Source organism: Pezoporus occidentalis, unplaced genomic scaffold (assembly GCF_034315485.1).
Source record: "Pezoporus occidentalis ecotype Australia unplaced genomic scaffold, CSIRO_AGI_Poc_V1 ctg66, whole genome shotgun sequence".
Lineage (NCBI taxonomy): Eukaryota > Metazoa > Chordata > Aves > Psittaciformes > Psittacidae > Pezoporus > Pezoporus occidentalis.
The window spans coordinates 1,680,808-1,707,851 of record NW_026916009.1 but is presented as its reverse complement, the minus strand read 5'-3'; the positions used below and the strand labels follow the sequence as shown (position 1 = coordinate 1,707,851).

The 27,044-nt window shown below is 44.3% G+C and overlaps 2 protein-coding genes across 3 annotated transcripts; one reads left to right on the top strand and one right to left on the bottom strand.

Moving 5' to 3' along the window:
• Positions 1-251: 251 nt before the first annotated feature.
• LOC134175125 (alpha-aspartyl dipeptidase-like) lies at positions 252-7,739 on the bottom strand. 2 transcript variants are annotated; one of them, XM_062640623.1, is made up of 8 exons: positions 7,609-7,739; positions 7,160-7,244; positions 6,047-6,121; positions 5,440-5,519; positions 3,887-4,060; positions 2,366-2,425; positions 1,456-1,538; positions 252-878 (listed from the first exon to the last, which is right to left on the bottom strand). In XM_062640623.1, exons 1-8 carry the CDS (start codon positions 7,618-7,620, stop codon positions 800-802), a joined length of 648 nt encoding a protein of 215 aa, XP_062496607.1. In that variant the 5' UTR covers positions 7,621-7,739; the 3' UTR covers positions 252-799. The 2 variants fall into 2 exon arrangements, with proteins under 2 accessions (XP_062496607.1, XP_062496608.1); XM_062640624.1 differs by lacking the exon at positions 7,609-7,739 and adding an exon at positions 7,329-7,459 and having other exon boundaries at positions 7,160-7,248.
• On the top strand, positions 7,513-23,432 carry LOC134175124 (cytochrome P450 20A1). The gene is made up of 13 exons (XM_062640622.1): positions 7,513-7,651; positions 8,256-8,305; positions 8,393-8,559; positions 13,755-13,900; positions 14,556-14,723; positions 15,560-15,638; positions 17,302-17,417; positions 17,832-17,886; positions 19,135-19,255; positions 20,151-20,262; positions 20,894-20,958; positions 22,815-22,904; positions 23,082-23,432. The coding sequence occupies exons 1-13, from the start codon at positions 7,580-7,582 to the stop codon at positions 23,230-23,232; spliced, it is 1,392 nt and encodes a 463-aa protein (XP_062496606.1). The 5' UTR covers positions 7,513-7,579; the 3' UTR covers positions 23,233-23,432.
• The last annotated feature ends 3,612 nt before the right edge of the window (positions 23,433-27,044 follow it).

The window sequence follows — 27,044 nt, the reverse complement described above, 5'->3', positions numbered from 1 at the left end:
TGGATTTTTAAATGCCAAAAAATGCCTTTTTTAAGAGTTAAATGTTAGGTCTGAGGAGTGTTGGAAATACCTACTTTCAAAAACGAGCCTTCAGACACTGTAATGAACTTGCTTGTCAGTCTTCTGTGCAATATCTTTTTCCCTTCTGGGTGCTTTAAGAGAATACTGTATGTCTTACTTTGTTTTGATCAGTATATTTTAAGAGTGTGTATATTGGCTAATGATGGATTTTTTTCTGTACAGCATGGTGGAAGATGTTTTAAAATTTTGCACTTTTCTAGGATTTGCAAGTTTGTAACCTGAAATTTTTAACATGCACACTTTTGTATATAATTAGCATTGTATATATTTAACATGAGTTTGAAGCAAATAAAAGTAATTGAATGCATAACTTCTCCCTTTATTAATAGTGGAAAAATGAAGTTAAATGTGTGGGAATACACTAAACTAACAATTCTTTAATTTAGCAGGTAAAGCTAGGCAGCAGGAACAGCTGACTCTGTGTCCTGTCTTAAATGTGTTAAACATTTGGTGGAGAAGGAATGGAAGTGGCTACATGAAAATACAGACCCTTTCAGGCTAAGAATAGCTATGATTACTCAGGTATTGCAAGAAAAATTGTCCTTTTGCTGGGAAGGAGAGATATCTTGAGACATGAATTAGGGTGGGAAAAAGAGCCTATTACTGCATATTTATTTATAAAGATACGGTTTTTCACCCACCCTGGGACTAGAAGCATCCCTTCCCTCCCTCCTCATTGTGTCCCCATTTAGTGACTTTTGCTGCAGAATATACAAGGCTACAGATTCTGAAGATTACTGTCAATCAGGAGGAAACTGAAATCTGTTCCAGGCTCATGTTCAGTTGGTTTCTTACCCCTGTAAACAAGAAAAACCATGCTGTGAGCTTTAGCAGGAGCTAGGACTGTGCTTCCATCTGTTACTAGGGATAGAACAAGGCATCCTTATTCCTGTCAAGCAGAGTTGTGACTCCGTTTCTTCCCTGCATCTCAGGCCATGCATATTAGATTTCTTAGCTTCCGTGCATCTCGGGACATACATATTAGATTTCTTAGTAATCTTTATATGACAAAGACATGAGTTCCCTTGTTCTGGAGTTCAATGCATTAGGGCCAAACTGGCATTCCCCTGGCATTCAGTAACAGCACTGACTACAGGGGCACTTTCTGTGAATGGTAACTAATAGTTCAGAAGCATAAGCATTAGTGGATGTAACACCATAGAACTAACTGGGTAAGCTAGACATCCTTTAAGTGCTGTCATACTGCCTACTCATCTGGAGCATAAAGCAATACTCATATTTTCCCCAAAGAGAAATGGAAGCAAGGGATTAAGGGATTCTGATGTGGGGGACAGGCACCATGGACCAGGAGTCTAATAGTATGTCTCTTCCTTTCTATCTGAAGGAGAATATCAATTCAAATGAAGCATTTACCTCAAAAACAGGCGTGCTCCTGTCACTCCTTGCAAGGTGGCTTTGTCTCCTTCCACTAGCAGCATCGCACCTTCCCGCAAGCCCTAATGTAGGTGGTAACATTTATTGTTATTATCAAGCTATTTGAAAGGCTAGAGTGCTTGTCACAAGCAGGCCAGTCTTAGTGCAGCTCACCATGACTACAGACAAGACTTCCATACATATTTCTAACAAAGGTGCCAAGGCAAAACTCGGTGAGTTACCTTGCTTTAGAAGCCAGTTTTGTTTATTTTATTTCTCACTTTTAATGGAGAAACCATTAAGTGTATTTTTTCCATGATTACTTCTGCTACCACCATTCTTAGATCCAGTTTGGGCGAAGCAGCAGCCAGCTGGGTTTGGCAGAGCACAATTTGTATACTCCAAGCTCAAGCACAGGGACAGGAAACCCTGAGGTCCCACTCTCCCATACAGACATACTGTAATTATAAACATACTACTGAATTGAGCAAATTCAGAAACCTACGGAAGATTAGAACAAAATTTAAAGTTAAGAGTATCTTCAGAAAGATTACAGGGTGGTATCTTACCAGCTGCATGCACACCACCTCCAGTGTACAAGAATACAGCTGGTGGCTGGTGACTGGAAAGATCGGAGCTGCCTTAAATACAGTGTTTTGCAACAGGACTCCAAACATCTAATGGGCAGAATGTGTTTCATTTGTTCTAACCCATTTTTTGTAAATGAACAAAATCCAAATTTGAAGCTCTTGGCTAGAATACAACTAGCCTTCTATACCACAGTTCTCTAAGGCTTGGAACTTCAGGCAAGGAAAATGACAGTGAAAGCTAGCAAGAATGCATATAAATATTTACCATACTACAGCCATATAAAATCAGTAGTAGCTCCTGACTGGAAATTACTACCCACCAGAACTGGAGGGGTGTTTGGTTCTTCATGATACTGGCGAATTCTTTCCTCTCTTGTCTCCTGCAATAATGAATGTAGATTTAGCTGCCTAGGAAGTCAGGTAGGATTTGGAGCTATCCAGTTAGTGCAACACTGAGCAATTTCATAACATTAAACAAAACAGGCACTTCCCCTCAAACAGAATGGAGTGACAGGATTGACTTTAACAGATATGTATTTTACTCTCCATCATTAGCAGTAATTGCTGCAGGTTGATCAAACAGAACCCACACAATCCCAACCCTGGTAAGTCTTATTTCCACTCAATTCAACCAGTATTTTGGGGGTTTTGGTTCTGGGGTTTTGGTTGTTTTAATGCTACCTGTGTGTGCTCACCCTCAGAACATGAGCACTGAAGCAAATGGATGAGATTCCACCTTCATGGAGGAGATTAGTGAACCACGAATTTCCACTGATTAAGTATATGCTTGTTTGTCATCAAGTAGGTATTACACTGAAGAATTTCCTTCTGTGAGAAGCTCTGCCATGTTTCCTAAGAGCTTGCTGCTGAACTGAGCAACAGTAGATGAAGAAATTGAACCAGAAGGATTTGTTGGTAAGGAAAAAGGAACACAGCAGGGACTTGGTACAGCACAGAGCTTCCAACGTCCTCTCAGAGAAAGAGCAAAAGTTATTTATAGGGAGAAGACTGCCTGCTTATCTAGTGACAAGCTGATTAAATGGGTACCTACAACTTCATTTAGATTCTAGAAGCACACCCTGATCCTTCATCTCTTCATGCTTCCCTAATTCTTAATACTTTTCTAACCATGGAGAAATTTTGCTTACAAGGAGAGAAGTTTTTTTGGCTGTTAAAAAGATGCACCACAGAAACTGTTCTCTGAGGAACTGCCTCCTAGCAAGCTATTCAAGAATCAGCTCCTCCGTACAGAGGATATGGCCATCTTTGTGGTTGAAGTTTCAGCTGTACCAGTACATGTGCTTGCTTGGCACTGGCCACTACCAGGTATGCTCTCTTTGAGGACACTGGTCCCTAGGTATTTTCTTACAGAACAAGACTGCATACAATCCTAAGATCTCCCTGTTCTGATAGTTCCTTCAGACCTTGAGATATTTAGGCCTCTTAATGTATGTTTAACTTGAATCACGCAGCAGGCAAGAGAGATTATAATAGGACTTTGCAGAAACACAGTGCATGGCCTCTTAATGTTTCAAGTTTACCTCCTTCCCCCACCCCTCCAGTTCCATACCAGGTATGAAGCAGCAGTATTTCAGATACTGCAAAGCTTCTGTTTGTGAGAAACACTTTGTTCCATGCCAGTAATACCGATGCCAACTCCTCTTCCCATTCAAAGTAAAACTTTACGAGGGAGTAAAGTGTTACTGCTTCATTGGCATTTCCAGGTGCTCTAGGAAGCAGCTGTCAGACATCCTATAGCTTTTGTAAGGCCTTACAAGTGCACATTATCATTAAACCTCTGCACCCTGATTCCTGTGTTAGCTCTGGCATTCTTTACTTACACCCATGTGACTGCTTTTAACATCTGGGTCCAGATAGTGGGGGTTAATATTAAAAGGAATTAAGCCTAGGGCCTGCAGGGAAGGTGGATAAACAATTGGCATATCATTGGTAGTATTGATGCTGATGGTAGCGACATTAGTTCCTGCGCTGGATCCCATGTAAGGAATCCCATCCTGAAAGACAGAAGCAATGATTAGTATGCAATATCACAACTAGGAACTGCATTTTATAGCATCTTCTATCAATCTCAGAGACTCAGCAATCAGATCAAAATCCTTCTAGCTCATCTGATTGTTAACTTTACAGATGAAAAGCAGAACAAGAATTCAGGTTTTGAGGTGGGCAACAGATTGTATATGTCATGGTTGTCAGAGAACTAGTTGTTGAGTGTCCTATACTCACAACTCTGATCCCAGTGCAAGAAGAACTCATGAGGTTGTCAGTGCATATACTGGACTCCGCTGTCAAGAGACTGGTCTACATTTCAGTTACAGGAAATACCTGAACAGGTCTTAACTAGCTTCTGAAAATAGCAGATTGTCTGAAGCTGAGTACAATGGTGCCACAGCATCAACTTACCAGTACTATAAGCAGCCAGTTTAGGGCTACTTTTGGTATTACTACTACATACATAATACTATGCTGTACATGGAAGGATTCCATATAAACATGCAAGTATGTGGATAATGCTGAACAATTTATAAAAATAAGTTATCTTGAGAGAACTGGTGCTAATATAACCAAATAGTTATCTAGACTTTGTGAGGACTCAAACATTTTCTGGCTTTTCTGCTCAAAACTGGCACTGGATTTCTTTATATTAAGAGAGCCTAGCTAACCTTTCTTCTTGGCAGCTGGCCTTTTCAAACATATGGTGCATCAATCTGCCTGAAGTCGCTTGGAGTTCCATATTGCTAGAGGAACACCTCGCTTCTGTTCTTCTCCATGGATGATGTATCTTTGCTGGGCCTTACAAAATTCACCAGTGAGAATGGGGCTGCTGACCAGAAGAGCTCAATGGCATGGAAACTCATAATTCCAGGTTAAGGATGTACAAGAGGTAATTACACCACTGTCAGCACCAACAAGAGGACATAAAAGGACATGTCTAAAAGGCACACAGGGATACAATTCTATCATCAGTTTATTAGCAAAAGATCTACCATGTGAACAAATCAGTATATTAACAAGAAACAAAGCTGAAAATCAGTGTTTCTGGACATAGATTAAATCTTGCACTGCTCTTCATTACTATGGTAAATTGAGGGCCTTACTTCTAAGGTACTACAGAGCACTGTCCATCACAAAGTCTTGCAGTCCCACATCTGGGAAACTGCCCTAGACAGTTTGCTGACCTTACTCTTTTCAGGCTTCAGTGACTAATGACAGCCCTATTTGGCCACAGAATCCGAGTTCACCAGGTTGCATGAGATGGCTCAGTACTTGAAGCATATTAGAAACAAAGATGTAGAATCAACTTGGATTAGTCTGAACACCAGCTTATGCATGAGATCCTGCCATTCAGACTTGGCCCAAGTCTTCTAGTTTTTACCTCAAGAACTCTTTTTCTGATCTCCTGTATCAAACTGTTGTCGTAGAGAGCTTTCAGGAGACGGAATGTGTTTCCACCTCCTGTAGAAAGAGAGTCCAGCTTATTTAGTGTGCTTTCACCACCAGTTTTAATTGAAGCCCTTATAAACTTGGCAGGTTCAATCATTTCTATGCTCTATTCAGGGTAGTATCCTGCTTTGAGCAGCAGTAAAACCAGAAGCTTCAGAAAGATGGTCATGGGGTAGGCTGTGGGTTCATGCCCCAAGTCCTTGTGACACTGACGCTGGCTGTTTGACAGCTGACACTGTTCTTATATGCAGGAGCATGGTATTAGGACTATGGTCAGTTTAAACACTGTAGCCCTGGATCTTCTTGGAACTGATAATTGAAACTTAACGGAGATGAATTTCCATTAATGTCTCATATTTCCCTCCCCACCACTAAATTTAGGGTGCTATTGTTCCCAATTAAAGTACTGTTTTATGTAGTTCCTAATAATTGCTAAATCCAACTTTTTCATTGTTGTCACTGTAGAAGTGCCAGCTCTAAGCAGGCCTAATCCAGTGCTCTACATAAACCCTCATCAGGGAGCAGGAAGTAGAACTTACCGATAAATATTGCTTCAGATTTCCTTACAGCTTCCACTGGATCACAAGATTCATGAATGCTGTCCAGCCCATAACCTTAAATGAAAAAAAGTATTTACCTTTGCCACTTCAATTTGATGGAAGAATGTGGTATGTCCAGTTCCTCCCTACCCACCCCTGACCCTAAGCCAAATGCCTCACCAAACAACCAGGGAAATTTCAGAGAACTATACAACATAAACCAGAGCATTTGTCTAGCACAGGGCTTCTGCATCCAGCTGTACCAATGGTAATGTCTGCTTTACGGATATATGTGCTCAGTGTCCAAGAGCAGAGCATTTCACTCAGCAGCTGTAGGCTCAGGCACGAAGTCATGATGAGCATTACCAACTAACTAGAAAATAAGAAAAAAGCTGTCAGTCTTCAGCTTGGCTGTGAGTCTGAACAGGATGTCTTGCATTAGTGCAAATATCTGAGTGTTGTTTTAGTAATGGCTAAAATGTCTGGCCTTCACAGATTTGGCTTGCTGGGGTTCACTGAGTAAGGGAAGTGCCAGGAGAGATGGAAGAACACAGACATGCGATAGCAGCAATCTTTCTGCAAGGCAAGGAGCAAAGTGCAGGTCAGGGAAGTGAGTACTGACTATTCCTACAGTAACAAATCCAAAGTTAATGGTGATAGATAAGAGGTGGAGGTGTTGCTGTAGGCTGCTCTGGAAAGATTATTCCTCTAAACAAAGTTCAGTTGCTGCTCAGCATGGAAGCACATTATGGTAATGTTTTATGCCAGTAGTTGCACGGCTTGAGCAGAGGTTTCAGATGTCCTGGAACAATCCCCATGTGATTAAGGAGAATAAAAAGATGCCCCTTAGGAATAAACATTTCCTCCCTGAAGTGGTTAGAAGTGTTTACAGTAAGATTTCTTCCGGAGGCCTCAAAAGCATCTGCTTCGAGGTAGGAGTCAGCAAACAACTTCCTGCTGTCCGTAACTGCGCAGGGAGCAGCAGAGAGCCGAACCCATCCCCACCCAGTACAACACCCTGTGAGAGAGCTGTCCGCCCGGAGGCGTTCATCGCCTCGCCTCCTCCTCACGCCTGCCCCACGGCGACGTTTCCCGGCGCCGGCCCAGCCTTACCCAAGCTTTCAAACTTCGCCCTCGCGGTCCTGGCGTAGGCATCGCGGTCGTGCAGGGCGTAGGGAACGAACAGCACCCGCTTCACCTTCCTGGAGAGGGGAGGAAGAGAGCTCTTAGAGGGGTGGCGGGCGGCCGGGGCAGGGTCCCGCAGCCCCCGCGCAGCGCTTACTCCCCGAGGAAGCTCTTGATGTGCTCCTGGCAGTGGCCCAGGTACCCCCCTCCGTGCAGGGTGGAGTTGGACACCAGCAGCAGACGCCTCGGGCTCCCCATACCGCCGCGGGCGGTGCGTGCAACCACAGCCCGCCCTGCCCCGGCTCGGCGCGGCGCGGCCCGGCCCGCCTCTTCCTGCCCCGCCGGCGGCCCGTGAGGTGGGGCTCGGCTGCCGCTCCCGCCGCAGCCCCGGCCCGGCCTTGTCTGGCCATGCTGGACTTCGCTATCTTCGCCGTCACTTTCGTGCTCATCCTGGTGGGCGCCGTGCTCTACCTCTACCCGGTAATGCTGCCGGCAGTGGGAAGGGAGGGCGCACGGCCCGGTCCCCGCTGCAGGCGAGCAGGCAGCGGCCTTGGGGCCGAGCCGCCACCTCTCCTTGGGCGTTCCCGGCCCCTTCCACATCTCCTGGGCTTCGGTGGGGTTTCGGGCTCCCCGTGGTCGTGCCCTGGGGCCCAGGTCCTGCCGTGGACGTGGCTGGTGCCGGCGGCAAGCTGTTGTGCAGGGCGGCCCGGCCACGTTCTGTGTGAATCCCTCTTGGAAAGGCTTTGTCTGCTCACCTCGCAGTGCTGCAGTGTGCGGCTCCCCAGGGCAAAATCTGGGTGTAGGATCTGCATTGCAGTCCTGACCCTCTAAATCTTTGTGCGGGGATCTTTCTTCTAACCAGGTGAATAGTGCTGGTTTAGCCAGCGGGACCAGGCACACACGGTTGGTTTCATCAGCCTTAGCAGATTTGAGGCCTGAAGATGTAGCTTATCTAGCATTTGGTAAACGTTTGTAAGTAGTGCAGCAGTATTGATGTGGAGAATCCAGCTCTCCTGCTGGAAAACTGCGGGACTTGTATAAAATCTTACGTTCAAGGAGGTTGATATGTTTCCTTTTACTCCAGGCATCTAGGCAAGCATCAGGTATCCCTGGGCTGGCTCCAACTAATGAAAAGTAAGTAGTTTCCATCTCCGCATCGATCAAGTTCAGCTTTGACAGAGGATACAGTTCATGACCAGATACACACTTTCTGTTCTCCAGGGACGGCAACCTTCCAGATATCATTGCCAGCAGGAGTTTGCATGAGTTCCTGGTGAACCTTCATGAGAAATATGGCCCACTGGTGTCTTTCTGGTTTGGAAGGCGTCTTGTTGTCAGCCTTGGCTCCATTGATCTCCTGAAACAACATATTAACCCCAACCGGTTGTGTAAGTGTTCTTTACTTTGTCTTTGAGTCTGCTTGTTACTTCTGGCCTTGCTGGGCATCCCTTGTCAAAGGAAATTAAGGTTTCATTCTAAGTAGAAAAAGTGAGACTTAGTTTGCAGCTGACATGGTGGTTAAGGTATGGATTTGGTCCTGCTTATTGGACTTGAATATCAGTGACCAAGAGTTGCTGCTGTTCAGTGGCTGTCAAGAAATTAGTATGCTTGTGTCTTTTACCATCTCCTTACAGACAAATGTTTATGGAAAGCATCATGCTCATTAATGTCGCTTGAAACAGCAAGGTGAAGATCCTGTAACCACTTGACATACATTTTAAAAGCAGCTTGAAATACAATTTAAGAGGGGAGTTTTGCTAAATTAAGTCTGGAAACAGCTGTGCTAGTTTGTGATAGCCCCGTTGTACGTTTCAGTCTGAGGTTTAAAGTATTATTTGAAGAAGTTCTTTCACTTTGATTTTATTTTGGTATGCAGAATTTTGTGCTGAAAACCTTAAATAATCTTCTAGTCTCAGAAGTGGTGAGTGGTGCTGGTAGCTGAGTTGACCATCGTAGTCCTGGGAGGGTATTTTAATTTATGGTGTGAGCATCTTAGGTGTGTGTTTTGCGTCCTAAGGTGATCACAGACACCGTGTTAACTCAGTTGTTTGGGCTTAACCTCTTGTTTTTCCAGTTTTCATCTTACAAGGTTGACTGAGGTGCTGGTTGCACATCTCTGACCTGTTCCTGTAGTCTGTCTTTATGCACAGGCAGGTATCTTATCATTGCTTTATGCTGGGGTTGTGATGGGTAAGCTTCTTGTGTAGTTGCATGACAGACTTGAACAAAATGGTGACAATCTGGGGAAGGAGTGGGAGTTAAGAAAGATCAGCAAGTCACAGTAGATAGCAGTGCCACTCCAGAAGGTGGAAACTCGCCCGGAAAGATCTGAATGCACTCAAGCGATTTTGAGGGAAATTGAACAGACAGTCCCAGGAGTGGTGACAGGCCTCTGAGCAGGCAAGTTCCCTGAAGTGTTCTGAATTTGGGAGTGCTAAAATACTAGAGAAAACTAAATAAAGTTCCTGGACTTAAATGTGGGAAATGAAGTGACCTAGGCAGCTACAGGCTAGTCCAGTGTCCTGCTATGCTAAGGGCTGAGCATTTTTTAAGGATCGGGATAAATAGGAAATGCACGCCTTACTTCTTTGATAATTACACTAACAGACAAGGAAAGTGATAGAACTGTGTTGCTGTCAGGGTTTTGGTTCAGAATTTGCTTGGATACTGCTTGAGTTGTCACTGAAGCTGGAGGTAATGGGATATCAGAAGTGGAAGAGGAAGCAAGGCTGGATTGTGTTGAGAAAGTGAAATGCTGTGTTGGGGAGGTGAAATACTCCCACTTATGTTAGCAGTCTGCCTTGATTGCATCACGCTGAGACCCCTTGTCAGTACAGGGAAAAGGAGTGAGATGGGTAACCTTGAGCCTGGGGTAGCAGAAACAGGAAGAGGAGGAGCAAAAGCAGGCTGCATTAATTGCCTGCAGGGTGGAAAAAAAGAGGAGAGTATGTTGAGTCACGTATAATCTGTAGAGAGAAGAAAACATCTCAGCTATTATACAAGATGAACATGAGCCAGACCCGGAATCCTGTGTATGGCTCTGACTCTACTCAGGCATGATTTTGAATAAAGCAAATGTAAAGAAAGGCTGCCTGTGCTCTCAGGGAAGTTGGGAGCCTGTCAAGCAGGAGGAGCCAGGGAAAGTGTGTTCAGCCCAGCAGAAGGAAAAGCTTATGGGGCGCATCCTCATAAAGGCAGCAGCAGCAGGCTTAAGAAGGGCTCTCATGAGCTGTACTGAACTCAGACTTGGAAAAGCAGTGATGTTGTTTCAGTGCTTCCCTTTTAGCACTGATACTTGTCAAAAGTGCTCAAACTTTTTTAGAGGTGAGGAATCTTTGATTATTTTTCCTGGAGCTTTCAGGTATAAACGGGCACATAGTAGCTAAGTGGCTCTAGCAAAACACTTTCTGTATCATTTGCTCCAAGGGGACGTGATAAGCAGCCTTCCAGTACCTAAAGGGGGCTTATGAGAATACTGGAGAGGGACTTTTTACAAGGGCATGTAGTGACAGGACAAGGGAGAATGGCTTTCAACTGAGAGAGGGTGGATTTACATTAGACATTAGGAAAAAGTTCTTTACTGTGGGGTTGCTGAGGCACTGGAACAGGTTGCCCAGAGAAACTGTGGCTGCCCCATCCCTGGAAGCGTTCAAGGCCAAGCTGGATGGGGCTTAGAGCAACCTGGTCTAGTGGAAGGTGCCCCTGCCTATGTCAGGGGGATGGAACTAGGTGAAGGTTTCTCTTCCAACCCAACCCATTCTGTGATTCTTCTGAGCACAGAGTGCTATGGAACAGGAGACAGCCACTGTGGACTATCCAACTCCTGACTCTCCAATGCCACCTGAAAACCCTCGCTGTGTGACTCCTCCTCAGTTTGATGGGGTAGCTGAGGGCAGAGCTGCTCTTCATAGATGCCTGCTCGTTGGTTTCCGAGTTTGAGGTGTAGGGTTTGGCTCCAAGTAGCATAGCATCTCATGTGTGTGTCTCTCTCGAAGAAGTCTGATATGACCAAACTTCTTGGAGAGAGAAAGTGAGAGAGAGGTGCTGATAGTGCACCTTTTATGAGAGCCTTGAAGTTGGACTAGTTGTATTTGTAATTATTAAAAGGTTCCCAGTGCCAGGAGACTGTTTCCCCTCATGCTTAAAGCAGTGTTTGAAGTTGGTATGTTTTCATAGCTTCTTAAAGCTTGGTTGAGATTAATTTGCAAAGAGAATTCAAAGGAAGCAAAACTTTGCTGCTGATACCGGTGATTCCTATGGGAGGCTAAAGGGAAGTAGTCCAGTCCTGGGAAGGGTATGGATGTGAACAGGGGGGACTAATTCAGGATCAGCAGTAGCGGTGTGTTCAGACACCCACTTGGGAAACTCCCATGAATCGATGTTGCCTTTTGGGTTGGGACAATGAACCTGAAGCACACTGGGTGCTGTAGATGGAGTTATGAGTCCTAGCCTGTGCATTTGTACTGTGCAGCTTCAGAGGTCCTTTCCATCTCTGATGTTCAGTTCTGTTTGGCATCTATCTTGACTATCCAGAGTTACCTTTTCTCCATATTTACTTACAGTGGTGTCCAGGAAATTGCTCTGAGGATCTTGGGATGAGAGAGATCTCCTTGTAAGTGGAAAGTACGGTCAAAATTTCAATATGAGGACTGAAAACATTACCCTAGAGATGTTTTTAAGACAAGAACAAAGGAAGAAGTCTGTTGAAGTACTGGCAGGCCAGAGCTCTGTCTCAAGAAGCAGTTTGCACCTTGTGGAGTCACTAGCCTCTTGCAGCTGCAGAGAAATAGTAGTTTCTCAAATACTGTGAGGTATGGCCAGCCCTGAGCAAAGGGCAGCCTGGGCTCTGCAGTACTGAGGTCACAACACTGAGTGGACCAGTGGCATGGGACTGCCAGTTTGCACTAGGGACAGGGGAGAAAAAAGTGGAGCTTATAGCTGATCCAGCAGGTTTCTTTCATATGCACCAGGAAAACTGCAGTTTCTGCAGGTGACTGTGCTAAGCATCCTCTGTCTTCTCCAAACGCCTCTGCTTGCCAGATTTGCTGTGTGGGCTTTACCACCAGCCATGTGTCTTTCTGGCTACTCTGGTACTGTGCCTAGGTCTGCCAGGGCCAGTCAGCAGAGAGCTGTTGCATGAATAGCAGCAGCCACCACTCCATGGCAGAGTACCTTGGAGGAGGAATTGTCAGCAGCAGCTAGAGTCATGTAACAGCCTGCTCCACGTGGAGAACCTCAGGTACCATCTGCTGTGCCAAACGACACATACACATACTCCTTGTCACTCAAAGTGAGAAAGGGGGTAAGATCCAGAGCTTAAAAACATTGGAAGGCAAATTATGTGAGAGAAAAGCATTCAGGAAAGTTTGCCATGTTCGTGCTGTCTGGCGTCGTTAGCTTCTTTTGTGTCACTGGCTAGTAAGTCCTCTGCAGGTGGGAATTGTCTCTTCTTGTATGGTTGTCCAGTAGCGTAATGAGTCCCTGAATCTCTGCTGGGAATCCTAGATACATCTACATGGAATCCTAGATACATCCACAGTTGGTAGAGTCCCAGCCTTGATGTTTCCTGATGCTCCAGAGGTTTCACTCTGCACCTGGGAGAAATAATAGATTGTGGTAAACACTCCTCTTGAAACCCTCCTTGATTGTTGCTTCCAAGTAGTTCCTTAAAGATTCTGTCAGCTCTGCAAGACCCACAGAAAAGTTTATAGAGAGGGAAAAACACAGACCATACTTTATTGCACAGTTTGTATTACCACCTAATTCAGCAAATTGATGATGGTGATGAAATTCAGAGTTAAAAATCTAACTGAAGTGAGCCATGGATATGGATAATGGAAGGTATGTGTTTCTGTCTATATGCTGTTGCAAGTGTCTGTATGGAAGGAAGATGGAAAGTAAGGTGATTAGCAGTAGAAAGCATTCTGTAGCTTAGTAGGGTACTGTTTTCTATAAGAGCTTTTCTGCTGGAGGCAGCCCTGGCTGAGAGAGGTAGGTGTTAGTTTGAGAAGGGCTCTTAAGTAGGGAACTCTGCATACAAGAGAAATCATGCAGAGCAGTAGGGTGTCAGATGAGGTTTGCTGGGGCTGTGAAGTGAGGTAAGGAGTGCAGAGAGCAACTTCTGGTGAAGTATCTTATGCAAGCTGATATACCTTGAGTGCATAGCCATGGTCAGGGCAGGAGAATGCACCAGATGTCAAGGGGGAATGTGCTAGAGGGCTGCAGATGAGTCTGGAGGAGAAGGGAAAGGAGCATTGTCATGCTCACTGTTGTCACCAGGTCAGTGGCGCAGCTAGCTGGGAACTGGAACAAGCTTCCCAGGCATTGTTACTGAAGAGTTACTTGGTAGAGCTAGCAGGCAGCCTCTGTAGGAGGGATGGAACCTGACACAGAGATCTTACGAGGTTCCAGCCCACACTGAGCAAGAGAAGCTTGACACCCTGAAGAACCTGTTCCTGGGGGAAGGAGCCATGACTTCCTCACTGGCCAGAAGTAGCAGTGCCTGATTAAAGAGGTTGGTGTTTTCATCATCCCTGTGTTGTGTGACTGACTTTCAAATGGTATTTCCTTTATCTGTTTTCAGTGGATCCCTTTGAGACAATGCTAAAGTCCCTCTTGAGGTACCAGTCCGGCCTGAATAGGGATACAGGAGAGAGTCACATGAGGAGAAAGCTGTATGAAAATGGTGTGACCAAGGCCTTGCAGAGTAATTGTGCTCTCATCCAGAAGGTACGTAACTGTCTTTGTACGGGTTCACAGGAAAGTTTAGTGAGAATGATTGCTAGGATAAGGGACCTGCATTCAAATTAATGCTGGGACTATAAACATCTGAGGCAGTGAACAGCCTCTGCCCACTCAAGCACGGTGTGAATATTTGGTTTCTCTTAGCTCCAGTAAGTTAGAGGGAAGGGCTGATCTTGGTGATTTTTTTATGCCAAGGTGCCAGATGCAGTTAAATATACTGGAGAATTTGGATTCTAGATTTATTTCCCAGGACAGGAGGGAGGAGCAAAGAACCACCTACTGGGTCCACAGACAGGTGAAGAGCTATTCTGTTGGCTCAGTCCAGCAGCCAGAATATGTTTTCCTATCTGGAGCTGTTAGAATTCAAGAGTTTAAGGTTTCTTTTGTGACAAAGGGAACAAGAGATGAGGACAGGCATGCCTTGTTGGGGGAAAACCTTGAGAAGAGGCCAAAGATGTGAGGCTAAAATGTTACTGTTTAAATTAACAATGGAAGGAAATCCAAGAAAGAATGTAGCTTCATGCCATAGCCTTGAAAGTGTGGTCTGCCTTAAGAACTGGGTGGGAATGTCTCCAGGGTGTGTTTGGTAAATAGGCTGCTGATACTGCTGCTGCCAACTAATGGTTCCTTCCCTCTCAAGCTGTCAGAAGAGTTGCTAGCCAAATGGCTCTCCCTCCCTGAGGCACAGCATGTGCCACTCTGCCAGCACATGCTGGGCTTTGCCATGAAGTCTGTCACGCAGACGGCTATGGGCAGCAGCTTTGAAGATGATGCGGAAGTCATCCAATTCCGCAGGTACCATGATGCAGTAAGTGTCACAAAGATCCAGGATATTTCCTGTTGTATTTTTCCATGCCAATAGCACCCAGCTTGTGTCAGTGTGCAGTTTAGTTCAAGCTACTGCAAAGACTTTAACATTGATGTTAAGAGCTTAAAGGCTCCGCCTAAGTTGTCCCAGGCTTAAACTATAGAATCATAGAATCACAGTATAGTTAGGGTTGGAAAGGACCTTAAGATCATCTAGTTCCTACCCCCCTGCCGTGGGCAGGGACACCTCACACTAAATAATGTTACCCAAGGCTTTGTCCAACCTAGCCTTGGACACTGCCAGGGATGGAGCATAAAAAGAAAGATCCTGCTGTTAATCCTGCTGTCATTAGTCTAAGGTGTTTCTAAAGGGTCTGTGGGGATCAGTAACCTAGATCCAATGGCAATTGAGAGCTATTTGGTACCTAAGCTAGTTAAACTCTACTGGGACTGCCAGTGGAACTTTTCAAAGATCTGAATGCTCTGTGACATTGTGGAGAAAGGAAAATCTGAGGAGGTCCCAAGCTGTATCCTCATCTGAGGATGTGAAAACGGCTGATGATAGGGTCAGAAAGAAGCAGTTCCATTTCCCATTGAAGATTCCCATGCCTTTTCCCCTGCAGTTGTAATTGCAGTTGTTTCATTTCAACTCAATTTCAGCTATCATAGATGTAATATCTGGAATGGGATATGATGTCCTAAAGAGGAGAGCAGTTCCATATTCAGAGGAAGTCTTTATTTTTTGTTCTTGTTTTTCTGAATAGGAAAGAATGGAAGAGTGCCAGCAGTCTCAGCCTGTGGTGAGTGATGGTGCTCTTCTCTCTGTCTGTCTTTCAGATCTGGTCAGAGATTGGGAAAGGTTTCTTGGATGGGTCCCTTGACAAAAACATGACTAGGAAGAAGCTCTACGAAGATGGTAGGTTCTTCCCAAAATCATGATCTTCCTCTCACTCTGATTAATACTTAGAGTTAGCTAGTGTATGGAAGCACTTAATTTGCCAAGCTCTTTTGGCTTTTCTGCAGAGTTGGTCATCATGCCGTAAGCTGCCAGATGTGTTCTCCTTACTCTCACATAAGATCATTGTTTTGGAATTGTGTGACAAGCCTGCTATTGTGCAAAAAGTTTGTAGGAGTAGAACTGTAGTTCCCGGTCTAGTTCTAGGATCTGTCCAGTCTGAAGACTGCTAGAGGATCCTGGGAAGTACTGTGGTTTGCTTGCTGCCTTCCTATTCTGTTTCCAAGCATCCACTTTTGACCTCTTTTGGAGGCAGGCAACTGTGGAGACAGAAGGAGCCACTTGATTTGGCCTGTATGATCATTCTTAAGATGCAGCATCTGGTGAATGCACTGCCAGTCACTCACAAGGCACAAGTACAGAGGTTTTTTTTTTTGATATTTTAGGTATTTGATGGATACCTTTCATGTGATAGCCTCTGATGTGCTGTTTCAAGGTAACATGATTTTCAGGTCTAATGTGGCAGTGCTTTTATTTCTCATTATTTCACAGTAAGTTATTTTATTTTTCAGTTATTCCATCTTTTTTGTTGTTACTAGTTAATCCTTTCAGTGTTGATTGATAAGATGTTAAACAAAATCAGCTTGTATCTAGAACTAAGGATTTGCTTGTAAATCCTTCAATTCCAGTGTTCCCTTCTTTATGTTCCTAGTTCTGTGGATTTCAGAACCTGAGGACAACTACTGCCCCATTAAAATGAGCCTCACCCATGGCCACTTGTTCAGGACCCTTCCTGAGTTGTAGTAGTATGATACATTAGGACACAATTTTACAAACTCCAAGTAGTGAGGCTTGGTGTTTAAGTGTTGCTGGCCTTCCTGTGCGGAGAGGAGGGAGGAAAGGTAGTTCTAAAATAAAAGGGCTGGATTGGGCCTTGGTGAATTGCGTTTCACATCCAACTTCTGCTCTACATTTCCTGGGTAGTCTTGAGTAGGTCATTTAAATCAGATGGCAGATGGCATCTAGGTCCCTAACTCCCCCTAGATCCCACAACATCCCCAGGAGTTAGGCACCCAGTTATGTGGCTCTTTGTGCCAAAACCCTCCCATGTTTTCCCCACCTTCTTCTCTCTCTCTGTGCAGACTTAAGCACAGAACCATCCTCTTGCACCATGCTTGTAGAACCCCTAGCGAAATGGACAGTGTCAGTGGCTGGAGGTGCTGTCACACTTTAGTAATTATAACTCTAAAGCCCATGCAACTGGTGTTATCTGCCTCAACCATTATTTTATATGGGGGCTGATTAATCACATTCTCTGATTGTTCAACACTTAACTGTTATTTGAATGCCCCTTATATGATTTCAGCTCACAGATTACATGTCTCAGTTATACCTGTAAGGATGGCTTTTTATAGTCAACCTGTCTTACTTGGTTTCTACATTTTCAACTAAATTGAAGATACCACCTTCCAAATTGACAGTAATGTGTAACAGAGGCTGCTTCTGTACGTGAGCCCAGCAGGGACAGCTGGTCTGAAAATCTGCTTGGGGAGATGGATTTGCTTCTCTGCAGCACTCAGGATGACCACATTAAAAAGAGCCACATTTCATTTTGCTTCCACAGCTCTGATGGAGATGGAATCCACCTTAAGAAAAGTTACAAAGGAACGCCGAGGCAGATCATTCAACAGGCACGTCTTTATAGACACCTTGCTGCAAGGGAAACTGAGTGACCAGCAGGTCTGTGAAGGTTTTATATCATGACGCAGTGATGGAGTTTTGCTAGATGGGCAGCTCATTACATTTCAACCTTTGATTGATTTAGGTTTTTGTATTAAATCAGATTTCTTACTAAAGCAGGGTTTCTTGCTCTTTTTTTCCACTCCTACAATGTTTAATTGCATTAGACTTTGGTAGCTTTCCTTGCCACTGCTTCATTGCTATTTTTATAAACCAGAAGTATGTTAATATTAGGCATGTCTTATGTACCATTCCAGTGGAAGTTATACAGAGAGTTCATTCCATGTCTTCTAGATGTATTTCCTGCTCTCTGCACTAAAGGGATTTCATGTGCTTGAGTGGAGAATGTGCCACTTCTTTTTGATCTTTTAAGTCTTATGGTCTTCATTCTCTAAAGTAGATTTTATTTCCTAGATTCTAGAAGATACAATGATTTTCTCCTTGGCAGGATGCATAATCACTGCTAACTGTAAGTACTGATTGTAGGTAACTTTTCATCCTTACATTCAGCTGTCTAAAACTGTGTGTGATGACACTGACACTTATTCTAGGCTAATAAAGAATTATATTCATCATTCTCTTTCTCCTGAGCTATAGGTGTATAGAAGAGGCTAATTTTTACATCAGACTCTTGACACAGATTCACAGCTAGTGAGCTGAAACTAAGCTGTTTGACAGCCTTCCCAGTCTTTTGGTGAACCTTAGAATTTCTTCCCATTGCGTTTCGCTTGCACTCTGACCTGAACCAACTGATGCTAAGTTTGATGAAAAAGCACCGGGAGATGTAAGCCACAAAGATCATGTTATAAAATAGGTTCTGGCACATGGAAGGGAAATTAAGGCAGAGTTCTGGAATCTGACTGGCTGCTTTGAATTTCTGTAGGATAGGTGTGTTCCATGTGTGGAAGACTTTCAAAGGAGCTACTTCGATGATTATCAAGTGTTGTATCTCAGCCAGTGGGGCTGGGACTCCAGAGAAAACCTCTCAGGTGCAGCTGGGTGTTAAAGAATGTGCAGAGTAAATTTGGTAACTATGATAAAACTCTCCCAGAGAATATCCTCTCCAAGTACTCCAGGAATACTCTAATTTTAAGGGGCTTAAATCCTCAGGGATTCCAGATAGTTCTCATGAATAGATGGTTCGGACTGGTAGAAACATTCCCTTGTAGCTTTAGGGAAACTGCGTCTAACATGCTTATTTCTTATGCAAGGTTTCTTTTTCACTTTGACATTGAAGATACTTTTTGTCAGGTACCTCACAAAAAGATGTAGGGGAGACAAGTGCTGGCCAGCCTGCTGCAGAGAGCTGTAGTGGAGCCCCAGACATTGGCTGACATCAGTACTTGCCTGAGATGTGCTGGGGAAGCCACCTAAATAAGGGATTTTTCTGATGTTTTGGACAAACCAGCCTTTCATTTGCATGGTTTGTCTGATAACCCTGGTTCCCCAGGGCTGTGGGGCTGTGTGGTCCCTTCTCCAGAGCTGTGAGGGGGAGTGGCTCACTGCACAGTTCCCCAAACTCCTCATAGCATTGGAAAGAATTTTAGGGTCTCTACTCCTGCCACTGAATGCAGAATCAGTAGAGCCTGCTGTGAACAGAGGTCACTCTTTTCTGGGTCAAGAAGTAATGTTGCAAATACAGAAAGTAAGAAAACTGAATGCAGTTTGTAAAGGATTGAATCTTGTGGCTCCAGTCTTGTCTTGATTTCTTCCCCAGTGTGTACCTGGGCAGTCTATTTCCTGACAACCTCAGAAGACATTCAGCAGAATCTCTACAAGGAGATGGACCGTGTTCTGGGGAAGGGACCAATTACCCATGAGAAAATCGAGCAGCTCAGGTGGGTCCCATGGAAGGAGCAGCAGAGGAAGGTTACTTCATGTGGTGGGGACAGAGGCTTCATGTGCTGGAGCCTGATGTCCAGCCTAGACTGGGCCAGAAGAAGGCGTCCAAAAGCTACTCCCTTCTTTTTGTCTGGAAGGGATCGAACCACAAGTTGACTTGCAGCGCAGAGGGAATATGCTGAAGGGCTTCTGGATGTGGGGACCAGGCTGCTCTTTTCAGGGTGTCTGTAGGAAACCTTTTAGGTTCATCAGCAAATGAGAGGACAGAATCGATGCCCTGGCTGCCAGGCCAGTTTGTTTGCTTACTATCTTGTTTCTGATCTAGTTTTCCAAAAGTAGAGGTAATCATTTTAGTGATTAGATTTGTGTTAGACATATTTAGAGAGAAAGCAGGGAATAATCTTCTTTTCAAAGGGCTACAGGATGATGACTGATCAGCAGTGTACCTTTGTTTTATTTTGCATTTGTTGGTGCAACTGTGTGCATTTTGTATTGGACTAGTGTTACAGTTTCAGTAGGGGAGTACTGAATATGTGGGTTTCTTGCTGCTGCTTGTATGCATGAGAGGTCCAGCAAAGGGGCTGGTGTGTTTATACTTTTTAGCAGAGTTTTTTTTTTTTTTTTTTGTTTAAAATCTGGTTAAAAAAGCGTGGCAAAGAGAGATCTTGATAACCTTCCCTAAAAGCTGACAATGAGATTTAATGCTGCTTTCAAGCATGTTGGGACTCCTTGCCAGAAAAAAAATGAAGTGCCTCAGTGTGGCTTGGGACAGCTCCAAGAGCAGACTGTGACCCTCAGTACAGCAGGTGACTCAGCTCTCCTTGCTGCCACAAGGACATGGACAAGCTTTTCTCTGTGAGGGTTAAAGTGACCAAATCTTACCAATTGCAGATACTGTCGGCAAGTTCTGTGTGAGACAGTGCGGACAGCGAAGCTCACTCCCATTGCTGCACAGCTGCAGGAGCTGGAGGGCAGAGTTGACCAGCATACTATCCCCAAAGAGGTAGGGCCATACTGAGAGCACTCTCCTTTCCTGTAGGGGAATTTGCTATTTCCTTTTTTTCCCGTGGAGGGGTGAGGCAGGAAGACCATTTCTTCTGATGCAGTTGAACCTGAGCAGCTGTCTGTCATCTGCATGTACAGTTTAGCTCAAAGTTTGCCCTGCAGTTCCTCTGTGGGGGAGGCTCTGGGGATTCATGTTTTCCTGCTGAGCAGATTTGCTTCCAGTTCTGCATCCACCAGGGACGAGTCAACTTTTGAAGGGGCTTAGGGTCTCAGTTGTGCATAAAAGAGCAAAATTTCAAGACTGATCATATCACCCATGTTTCCCACACAGTGTGGTACCTTCCACTGCAGAGGATAAAACAGTCCATACACACATGCCATCAAGAGTAGAGGAATGCGATCAGACCCTCTCTACTAATGGCTGTAGCATGTGCATTAGAAGTTAAGATCCTAACATCTGGGCATGGATTATGGAAATCTGTATATGAATATAGCATATTATCTTTTTAATCCACCTAATAAATCTGAGTAGTCTACAGAATAATTGTCACCCAGCAGGGCTGTCCAGACATGTCTTTAATTGTGCATTTCTTTCCGCTCTGACATACACGTCCTAATTTTCTTTGCAGACACTTGTGCTTTATGCTCTTGGTGTGATGCTGCAGGATAGCTCATCTTGGCTGTCACCATATAAGTACGTAAAATCAAAGACTTTTATTGCAACTAATTCCTTTTGGGTTTTAATTAATATTCTTTAGATCTTGGAGCACAGCCTGTTTGGCTGCAGGACCTGCCTTAAGCAGATCCTGGAGATGAAAGCGAGTCTGTAAGAAGATCAATTTATGAAGGTCTTGGTTTGTTTGTCTCCATGGGTGGGATTTTGGGTCAGTTCAAGTCACACGTGCTGCAGTCTGCGTGTGTATGTGCGTGTAATAGTTTAATAAAAAACTACTTTTGCGTGAACACATGCACGCAGATTCTGTGGCAAATGCCAGTAAATTCTTTTTAAGGTTTTCTGTGAGAGAGAAACAGTGATTTGCATGGCTTTGGACTCACTATTTGTCATCATGACACAAAGGAGGAAATGTCAGTCTGAAGTTTTATTTTTCCAAGGAGAAAGGAAATGCTTCCTCATTTCTTCTGTCTGTGAAAACAAAACTGGATCCAGGCCAGTATTTCAGAGGTTAAAGAAAAAATTGCTGTAGCTGCTGTGGCCTCCAGGTGGCAAATATTAACATGTATTTGACTTGCTTCACTTGGGCTGGGAAAAAAATGTGGGTCAGTTATTCCAGACAGAGAGAACAGACAGCTGGGATTTAGCAGAAAGAATAGAGCCTTTAGAACAGCACTTGTCCTCTCCTGCAAGTGTAGCTCTTACAGAAGGGTCAGGCATTGATGCACTGATTCGTGAGCATCTTGGGGATTGCCCGCTAGGATAGGACACGCACTGTTTAGGAAGGGTTTACTGAGGCCTTGTGGGAGGGACCATGAGGACTTCTATGAACACTTCTATTCCAAGGAGAAGGGGGTTGTGGTTTAGCCTGAGGTACATGTGTATTTCAGTGACAGAGATCAGCTCTTTGTGATCTTTTTATCTAGCTACCTAGTGTACAAAAATATTGTGCGTGGCTGTTTGCCCTCGCTATTTCTTTGTTAGGCAAATGCATTTTCTTTCCTATTACAACATCTCTAATTTGCTTCTTCAGTTCAGGGAAATGTAAGTTTGATGCTGCTTTTACTGAGGGTCAGCACCCACATACCTTTTCACCTTGGTAGAAGCAGAGCTTGGATGTTCAGGCAGCTAGCCAAAGGCTTGAAGTATAAGCAGAAAGATTTAGCTGAAAGTGAAAGAGAACTGACTCCCATCCATCAAATTTCCTGATTGCTCTTTTTATATATATATTTAAATTGAATTATATTTTATTAGCCTCCCTGTAGTTAGTTGATTATGGGACTCTTGTTTTAACTCATGGCAGCCTTGGATAATAGTTTTCTCACAGCCTTCACCATCCTAATGCTGGAAGCCACTTTTCTCACTTGAATGAGTCACCAGCTTCCCTCCCCCAGCCCATACACATACACACACCAGCTGTTTGAAGACAAGCGTGAGGGGCAAGTTGAAAAGGGAAGTATTTTTGGAAGTGATAGAGGAAGGGACATGGGGAGAGAGAAAAGATGAAAAATCAGATTATATGTGCCCTGGAGGGGAATAGGGGGCAGGTAGCAGCATCAGCTCAGCTGTGTACACAGGCTAAATACCCACTGCTGAGAGGTAATGCATATTAGTTCCAGCCCTGTGTTGCACTAACTCAGTTTATCAGCATTTTGACCAAGCTGGGACACAGCTGAGCAGCTGGGAACGTCAATGGAGTGGATGCACAATTGCCTTCATATATGTGTATGGAATTACCCAGCATGATTTAGAGAGAGCAAATTAGTGAGATTCAGTATCTCGTTGCCAGTTTCTTTGCTCATGTGTGTTCACACATGTGCCTGGGGAAAGAATCCTGTGCCCACATAGAAAGCCTGAGTGTGTTTTGTCTTTTGTAGGTTTGACCCGGAGAGATTCAATGAGGAATCAGCCATGAAAAACCTCTCCTTGTTGGGTTTTTCAGGAAGCCAGGAGTGCCCGGAGTTAAGGTGAGCACAGGGAAGGAGGTCTTTGTGTGTGACTGTGGCAGACAGGAGAGAAGGTGCTTTCAGTCTCTTCCTGCTACTGCTGAGACAATCCTTCCAAGCTGGCAGTTGTTCTTTGGCAGATTTACATCATAGCAAGGGTTTTACTCTTTTTTTCTTGCCTCCTGCGTCTTCCCTCAGGTTTGCTTATATGGTGGCTACAGTTCTCCTGAGTGTCCTGGTAAGGAAACTCTTTCTCCACCCAGTGAAAGGACAAGTCATGGAGACAAAATATGAGCTGGTAACCTCACCAAAGGAAGAAGCATGGATAACAGTGTCTAAGAGAAGCTAAGAGTGAGCATAACAAGGGGCTAAAAATGCCAGCAGTGAAGTTCTGACCAAGAGTCTTAGGGGGTATCATGCTGGCGCCAAGCTGACTCAGCCAAGGAATTTTACATCCAGATTTTGTTACCTTGCACATTCTTAACCACATGCCTCTTTTGGGTACTTTTTCTAACTCAACCAGTCATATTAAAGTAGATTTCATCTGTATGCCTTTTTTACATTTGCTTTTGGATCTGTTTGCAAAGGAAGCAAGAAAAACTTGCAGTGGTTTATGTATGAGCTTTTGGGTGTCAGCTAGTCAAAGACCAAAGCTCTGGTTAATCCAGCCCCTTTTCTACAGCAGCCAGAGGTAGGTAATAGTGCTCCTCTTATCCAGTGGAATGCTTCTTCATGGATCCTAGTTAGAGAAGACCTTGGAGAAACAAGGACAAATCCTTTCTCTATATAGAGGTATTTTATTCAAAGTGTCTTTCCTTCCCTTCAGCTATAGCTAAAATTGTCAGGAAGAGCAGATATATCTTGTGAAATGTGTGAGTGTATGTGAGAGAGGGGGAAATGAAGCAGGGTGGGAATTGAACCACCAGTTCTCTTGCTGTGTAATCTTGCCATGCTGTGGGGTTGCAAGAGAACAGATGACTGAGAAATGCTAGTAAATCAAGAGGAATAAAATTGATTTGGCCCCTGAGAAAACAGAGGCATCAGTAACAATATAATGAAATGAAATAAAACCGCAGAACAAAGCTGTGAGAAAGAGATTCTCTGTCCTGACTTTTCTGAGGGCAGTGTCTAATCTAATCAGCATCAGAAATTGACAGATGCTTGCAGTTCATTCAGCACTTGCAGACCCATTCAGCATGGGTCAGCAAGAGGCTGGTCATGCAAATACTGGAAAGAGAGTGTGATGATTTTATAGGGTTTTGGAATAATGTTGTACTTAATAATTCAAAAGCCTTTCAAAGAATCTTTTTACTGCTCCAAAATGGGTGCCAGCCAAAGCAGCATCACATGCCATGTGTTCACATGCTTTTCCCTGCTTCTTTCTCTTTTGGCCATCATAGGCTAGTTCCTGAGAGATTTTTCAGAGCCCCACTGAAGAACTTGTGAGGTAGGAGCCTCTTACCTCCTTGTCTCATTGGGGTAATTGCCATCTGACTTCTTTTTCAGGTTGTGTTTCTCCCCCTCCCCTCCCTTTTTTTAACTCCTCTTATGCAGGATCACCCTTTACCTGATCTTTTGTAAGTCTTTTCCTCATACACCTGACTTCTCTGTTAGCTCTGGTTCCTAGCCCCTTTCCCACCCAAAGCTGTGTGGTGGTAGGTGAAGTGTTGTTCATACTGCAGTGGTGTACACAGCTACCGATCCACCACAGAGCAGGCTGGAAGCCTGTGGCTCCAATTAGAGCTACTTTCTGCTGCCTCTGCAGGCAGGGCACACATACCTGGTAGCTGCAGTTCCCGTTTCTACAGATATTGTTCCTCTCACTGGCACCTTCCAGGTCAGGAAATCTGCTGCTCTTATAAAAATGTTTTGGCTCTTATATTGCTGCCAAGTGCCAGCCTAAATGCAGACCTGTCAGCTCTTATGGGGTAACATCTGATGCCAGCCTCTGTGGGCACCAGACAAAGAAGATTCTGCTCTTGGGTTTAATGTGTGAGCTCTGCTTTTTTTGGAGCTATAGAGATTCAAATCTCCACCACCCCAGTGCAGTTTTTGTTGGGGAAAAGGTGGGACAGAGATACTGTTCTACTGGGATTTTGTCTGCTGGGTAGAAAAAGGAGTTTTGTGTAGTTCACCTTGCTGCCTGACTTGCATTGATTTTTATAATGAACTGCAAAAAAGCTCTTGCTAATCTGACCTCCATTTAACTGAAGGTTGGTCATGTCCCCAGATGGTGATTCATGTTAGGTTTTGCTTCACTGCTTCTGCAAAAAGGCCTGTTTTTCTTGAAGGTTGCAGATGTTTCCCAAAACTTCTGGAGAAATCAGTGAGGTAAAGGATTTTAATTTAAAGCATCCCTGGTGTGCAGACAAGGCAAAATGGAGGCTAAGTTATTGCTGCCTTGGGGGAAAAAATGGTAGGGTAGCGCTGTCTTTGCTAGGAACTGCACAAGGAATAGCTGCCTGTTGTATATTTGAGTGGCAAGGATCTGAGATCTGCTTTCCTGTAGCCATGTCATAGGGGTGAAGCTTTCAAGCACCAGAAAAGCTTCCCAAGTGTGATTGTTCAGACTTCTGTTATGGCATTTTTCTGCCTTCCTGGAGCTGTGCAGGCCAAATGCCTTAGAGCAGCCCTTCCCCAGTTACAAGAATCAGAAATGGGAGTAATTCTCCATAATTTGTCAGTCTGCAGAGGTATTGCATCCTGTAAAACTGTGCTCTTAGGCTGAGCCAGTAACCAAGCGTGGTAACAGGAGTCCCTGAGTGATAGAAGAATGTGGTCCAAAGTGATTAGTTTGTGTTTGCTCAAAACTGCTGTCAAAAAACACCCTGACTCATCAGTTAAGGAAATGTGTTAAGGATGGAAGGAAAGGGGGGGGTTAGGTGCTCTCAAGCATTTGTTATGCACTGCTGTAGTGGCATTGAGGTCACAGCAACATTGTTTGCTGAAGTCTGTCAGTTTCCATTCCTGACTCTGTGTTGGTCATTTCAGTCAGCCTAACTATGCAGATTTAGTGCAAAACTCATCAGTCCAACTGTGGATCTTTTTCCTGTGCAGCAGACCCCCTTTTTTGTGTGGGAATGTTCATGGATCAGAGCTTTCTCATGAAGTTTTAATCTATTTTGATTGGAAGCTTGAAATACTGGTTTTGTACCATTCCTCCCCTTGTCCATCATGTACTGTTGTCTAATTCTTGTTTGGCCTGAATTCTTAAGTAATACTTGTGTTTGTAGTACTTGCTCCCCTCCCCACTTATGTTTGACCATTTTCCCCATTCTCATTTTACAAGAAGTGACTTCTGAGCCTTTGAGGTAAATCAGCTGCATTTGACAGGAATAGGGGTTTGACATCTCAACACTTTTATGTTTCTACAAATTTAGGGAGGTGGGGAGAGATGACCTGGCACAGGGAGTCTGTGCTAGATGTGTCACAAGATTGCAGCCAAAGCCAAAGCATTGAGAGATGCTAGCGTGGGGAAAAGCCTGAGTCAGCGCTTGCACTGTAGCAGATAGCCAGTCTCTGGAGTCAATAGAGAACAGGGTTTTGTCAGTCCTGCTGCTCAGACCCACGCACTAAGGACACATCTAAAGCCCAGAAATTCCTTTCTGGCGGTAACATGGGAATGCAGGCAAGCACTGCAACCTGTAGAAAAACAGGATGCCTTAGTCTAGGAACAAAGCCAAGAGGGGGAGGTTGCTTCTATAATGCAGGGAATTATTGCTTTCTATGCTTCATATTCTGTTCTACACCAGAAAGCTGCTTAACAGATTCCACAGGATGGTTTTGAAATGCATACAGAAAAGCTGTCATTTCATTCCTTGGACTCCTATTGTAGAATAAGCTTCTACAGAGGGCTACAAACTCACGGAAGGTGGAAGACTAAATATATCTGTGCCTGTACAACCTGCCGCTCTCAGAAGCGGGCAGCCAGCACAGGTGTCAGGAGCAATCAGGCCATCACTAATTGGTTGTTATGGCTGTTTTTTTTTAGCTGACAAAGCCTTATGCTTTTTCCTCTTGTGCTGGTGGCAACTGGTGATACAGTTAACTTCAAGACAGCTTACTGAGCTAGCTTCTCACTACCTCCGAAATATCTATGAATGATGTTACCTCTAGATTTTAATTAACCTGGGCTGGATATAGAGCCATTCTTGCAAATTA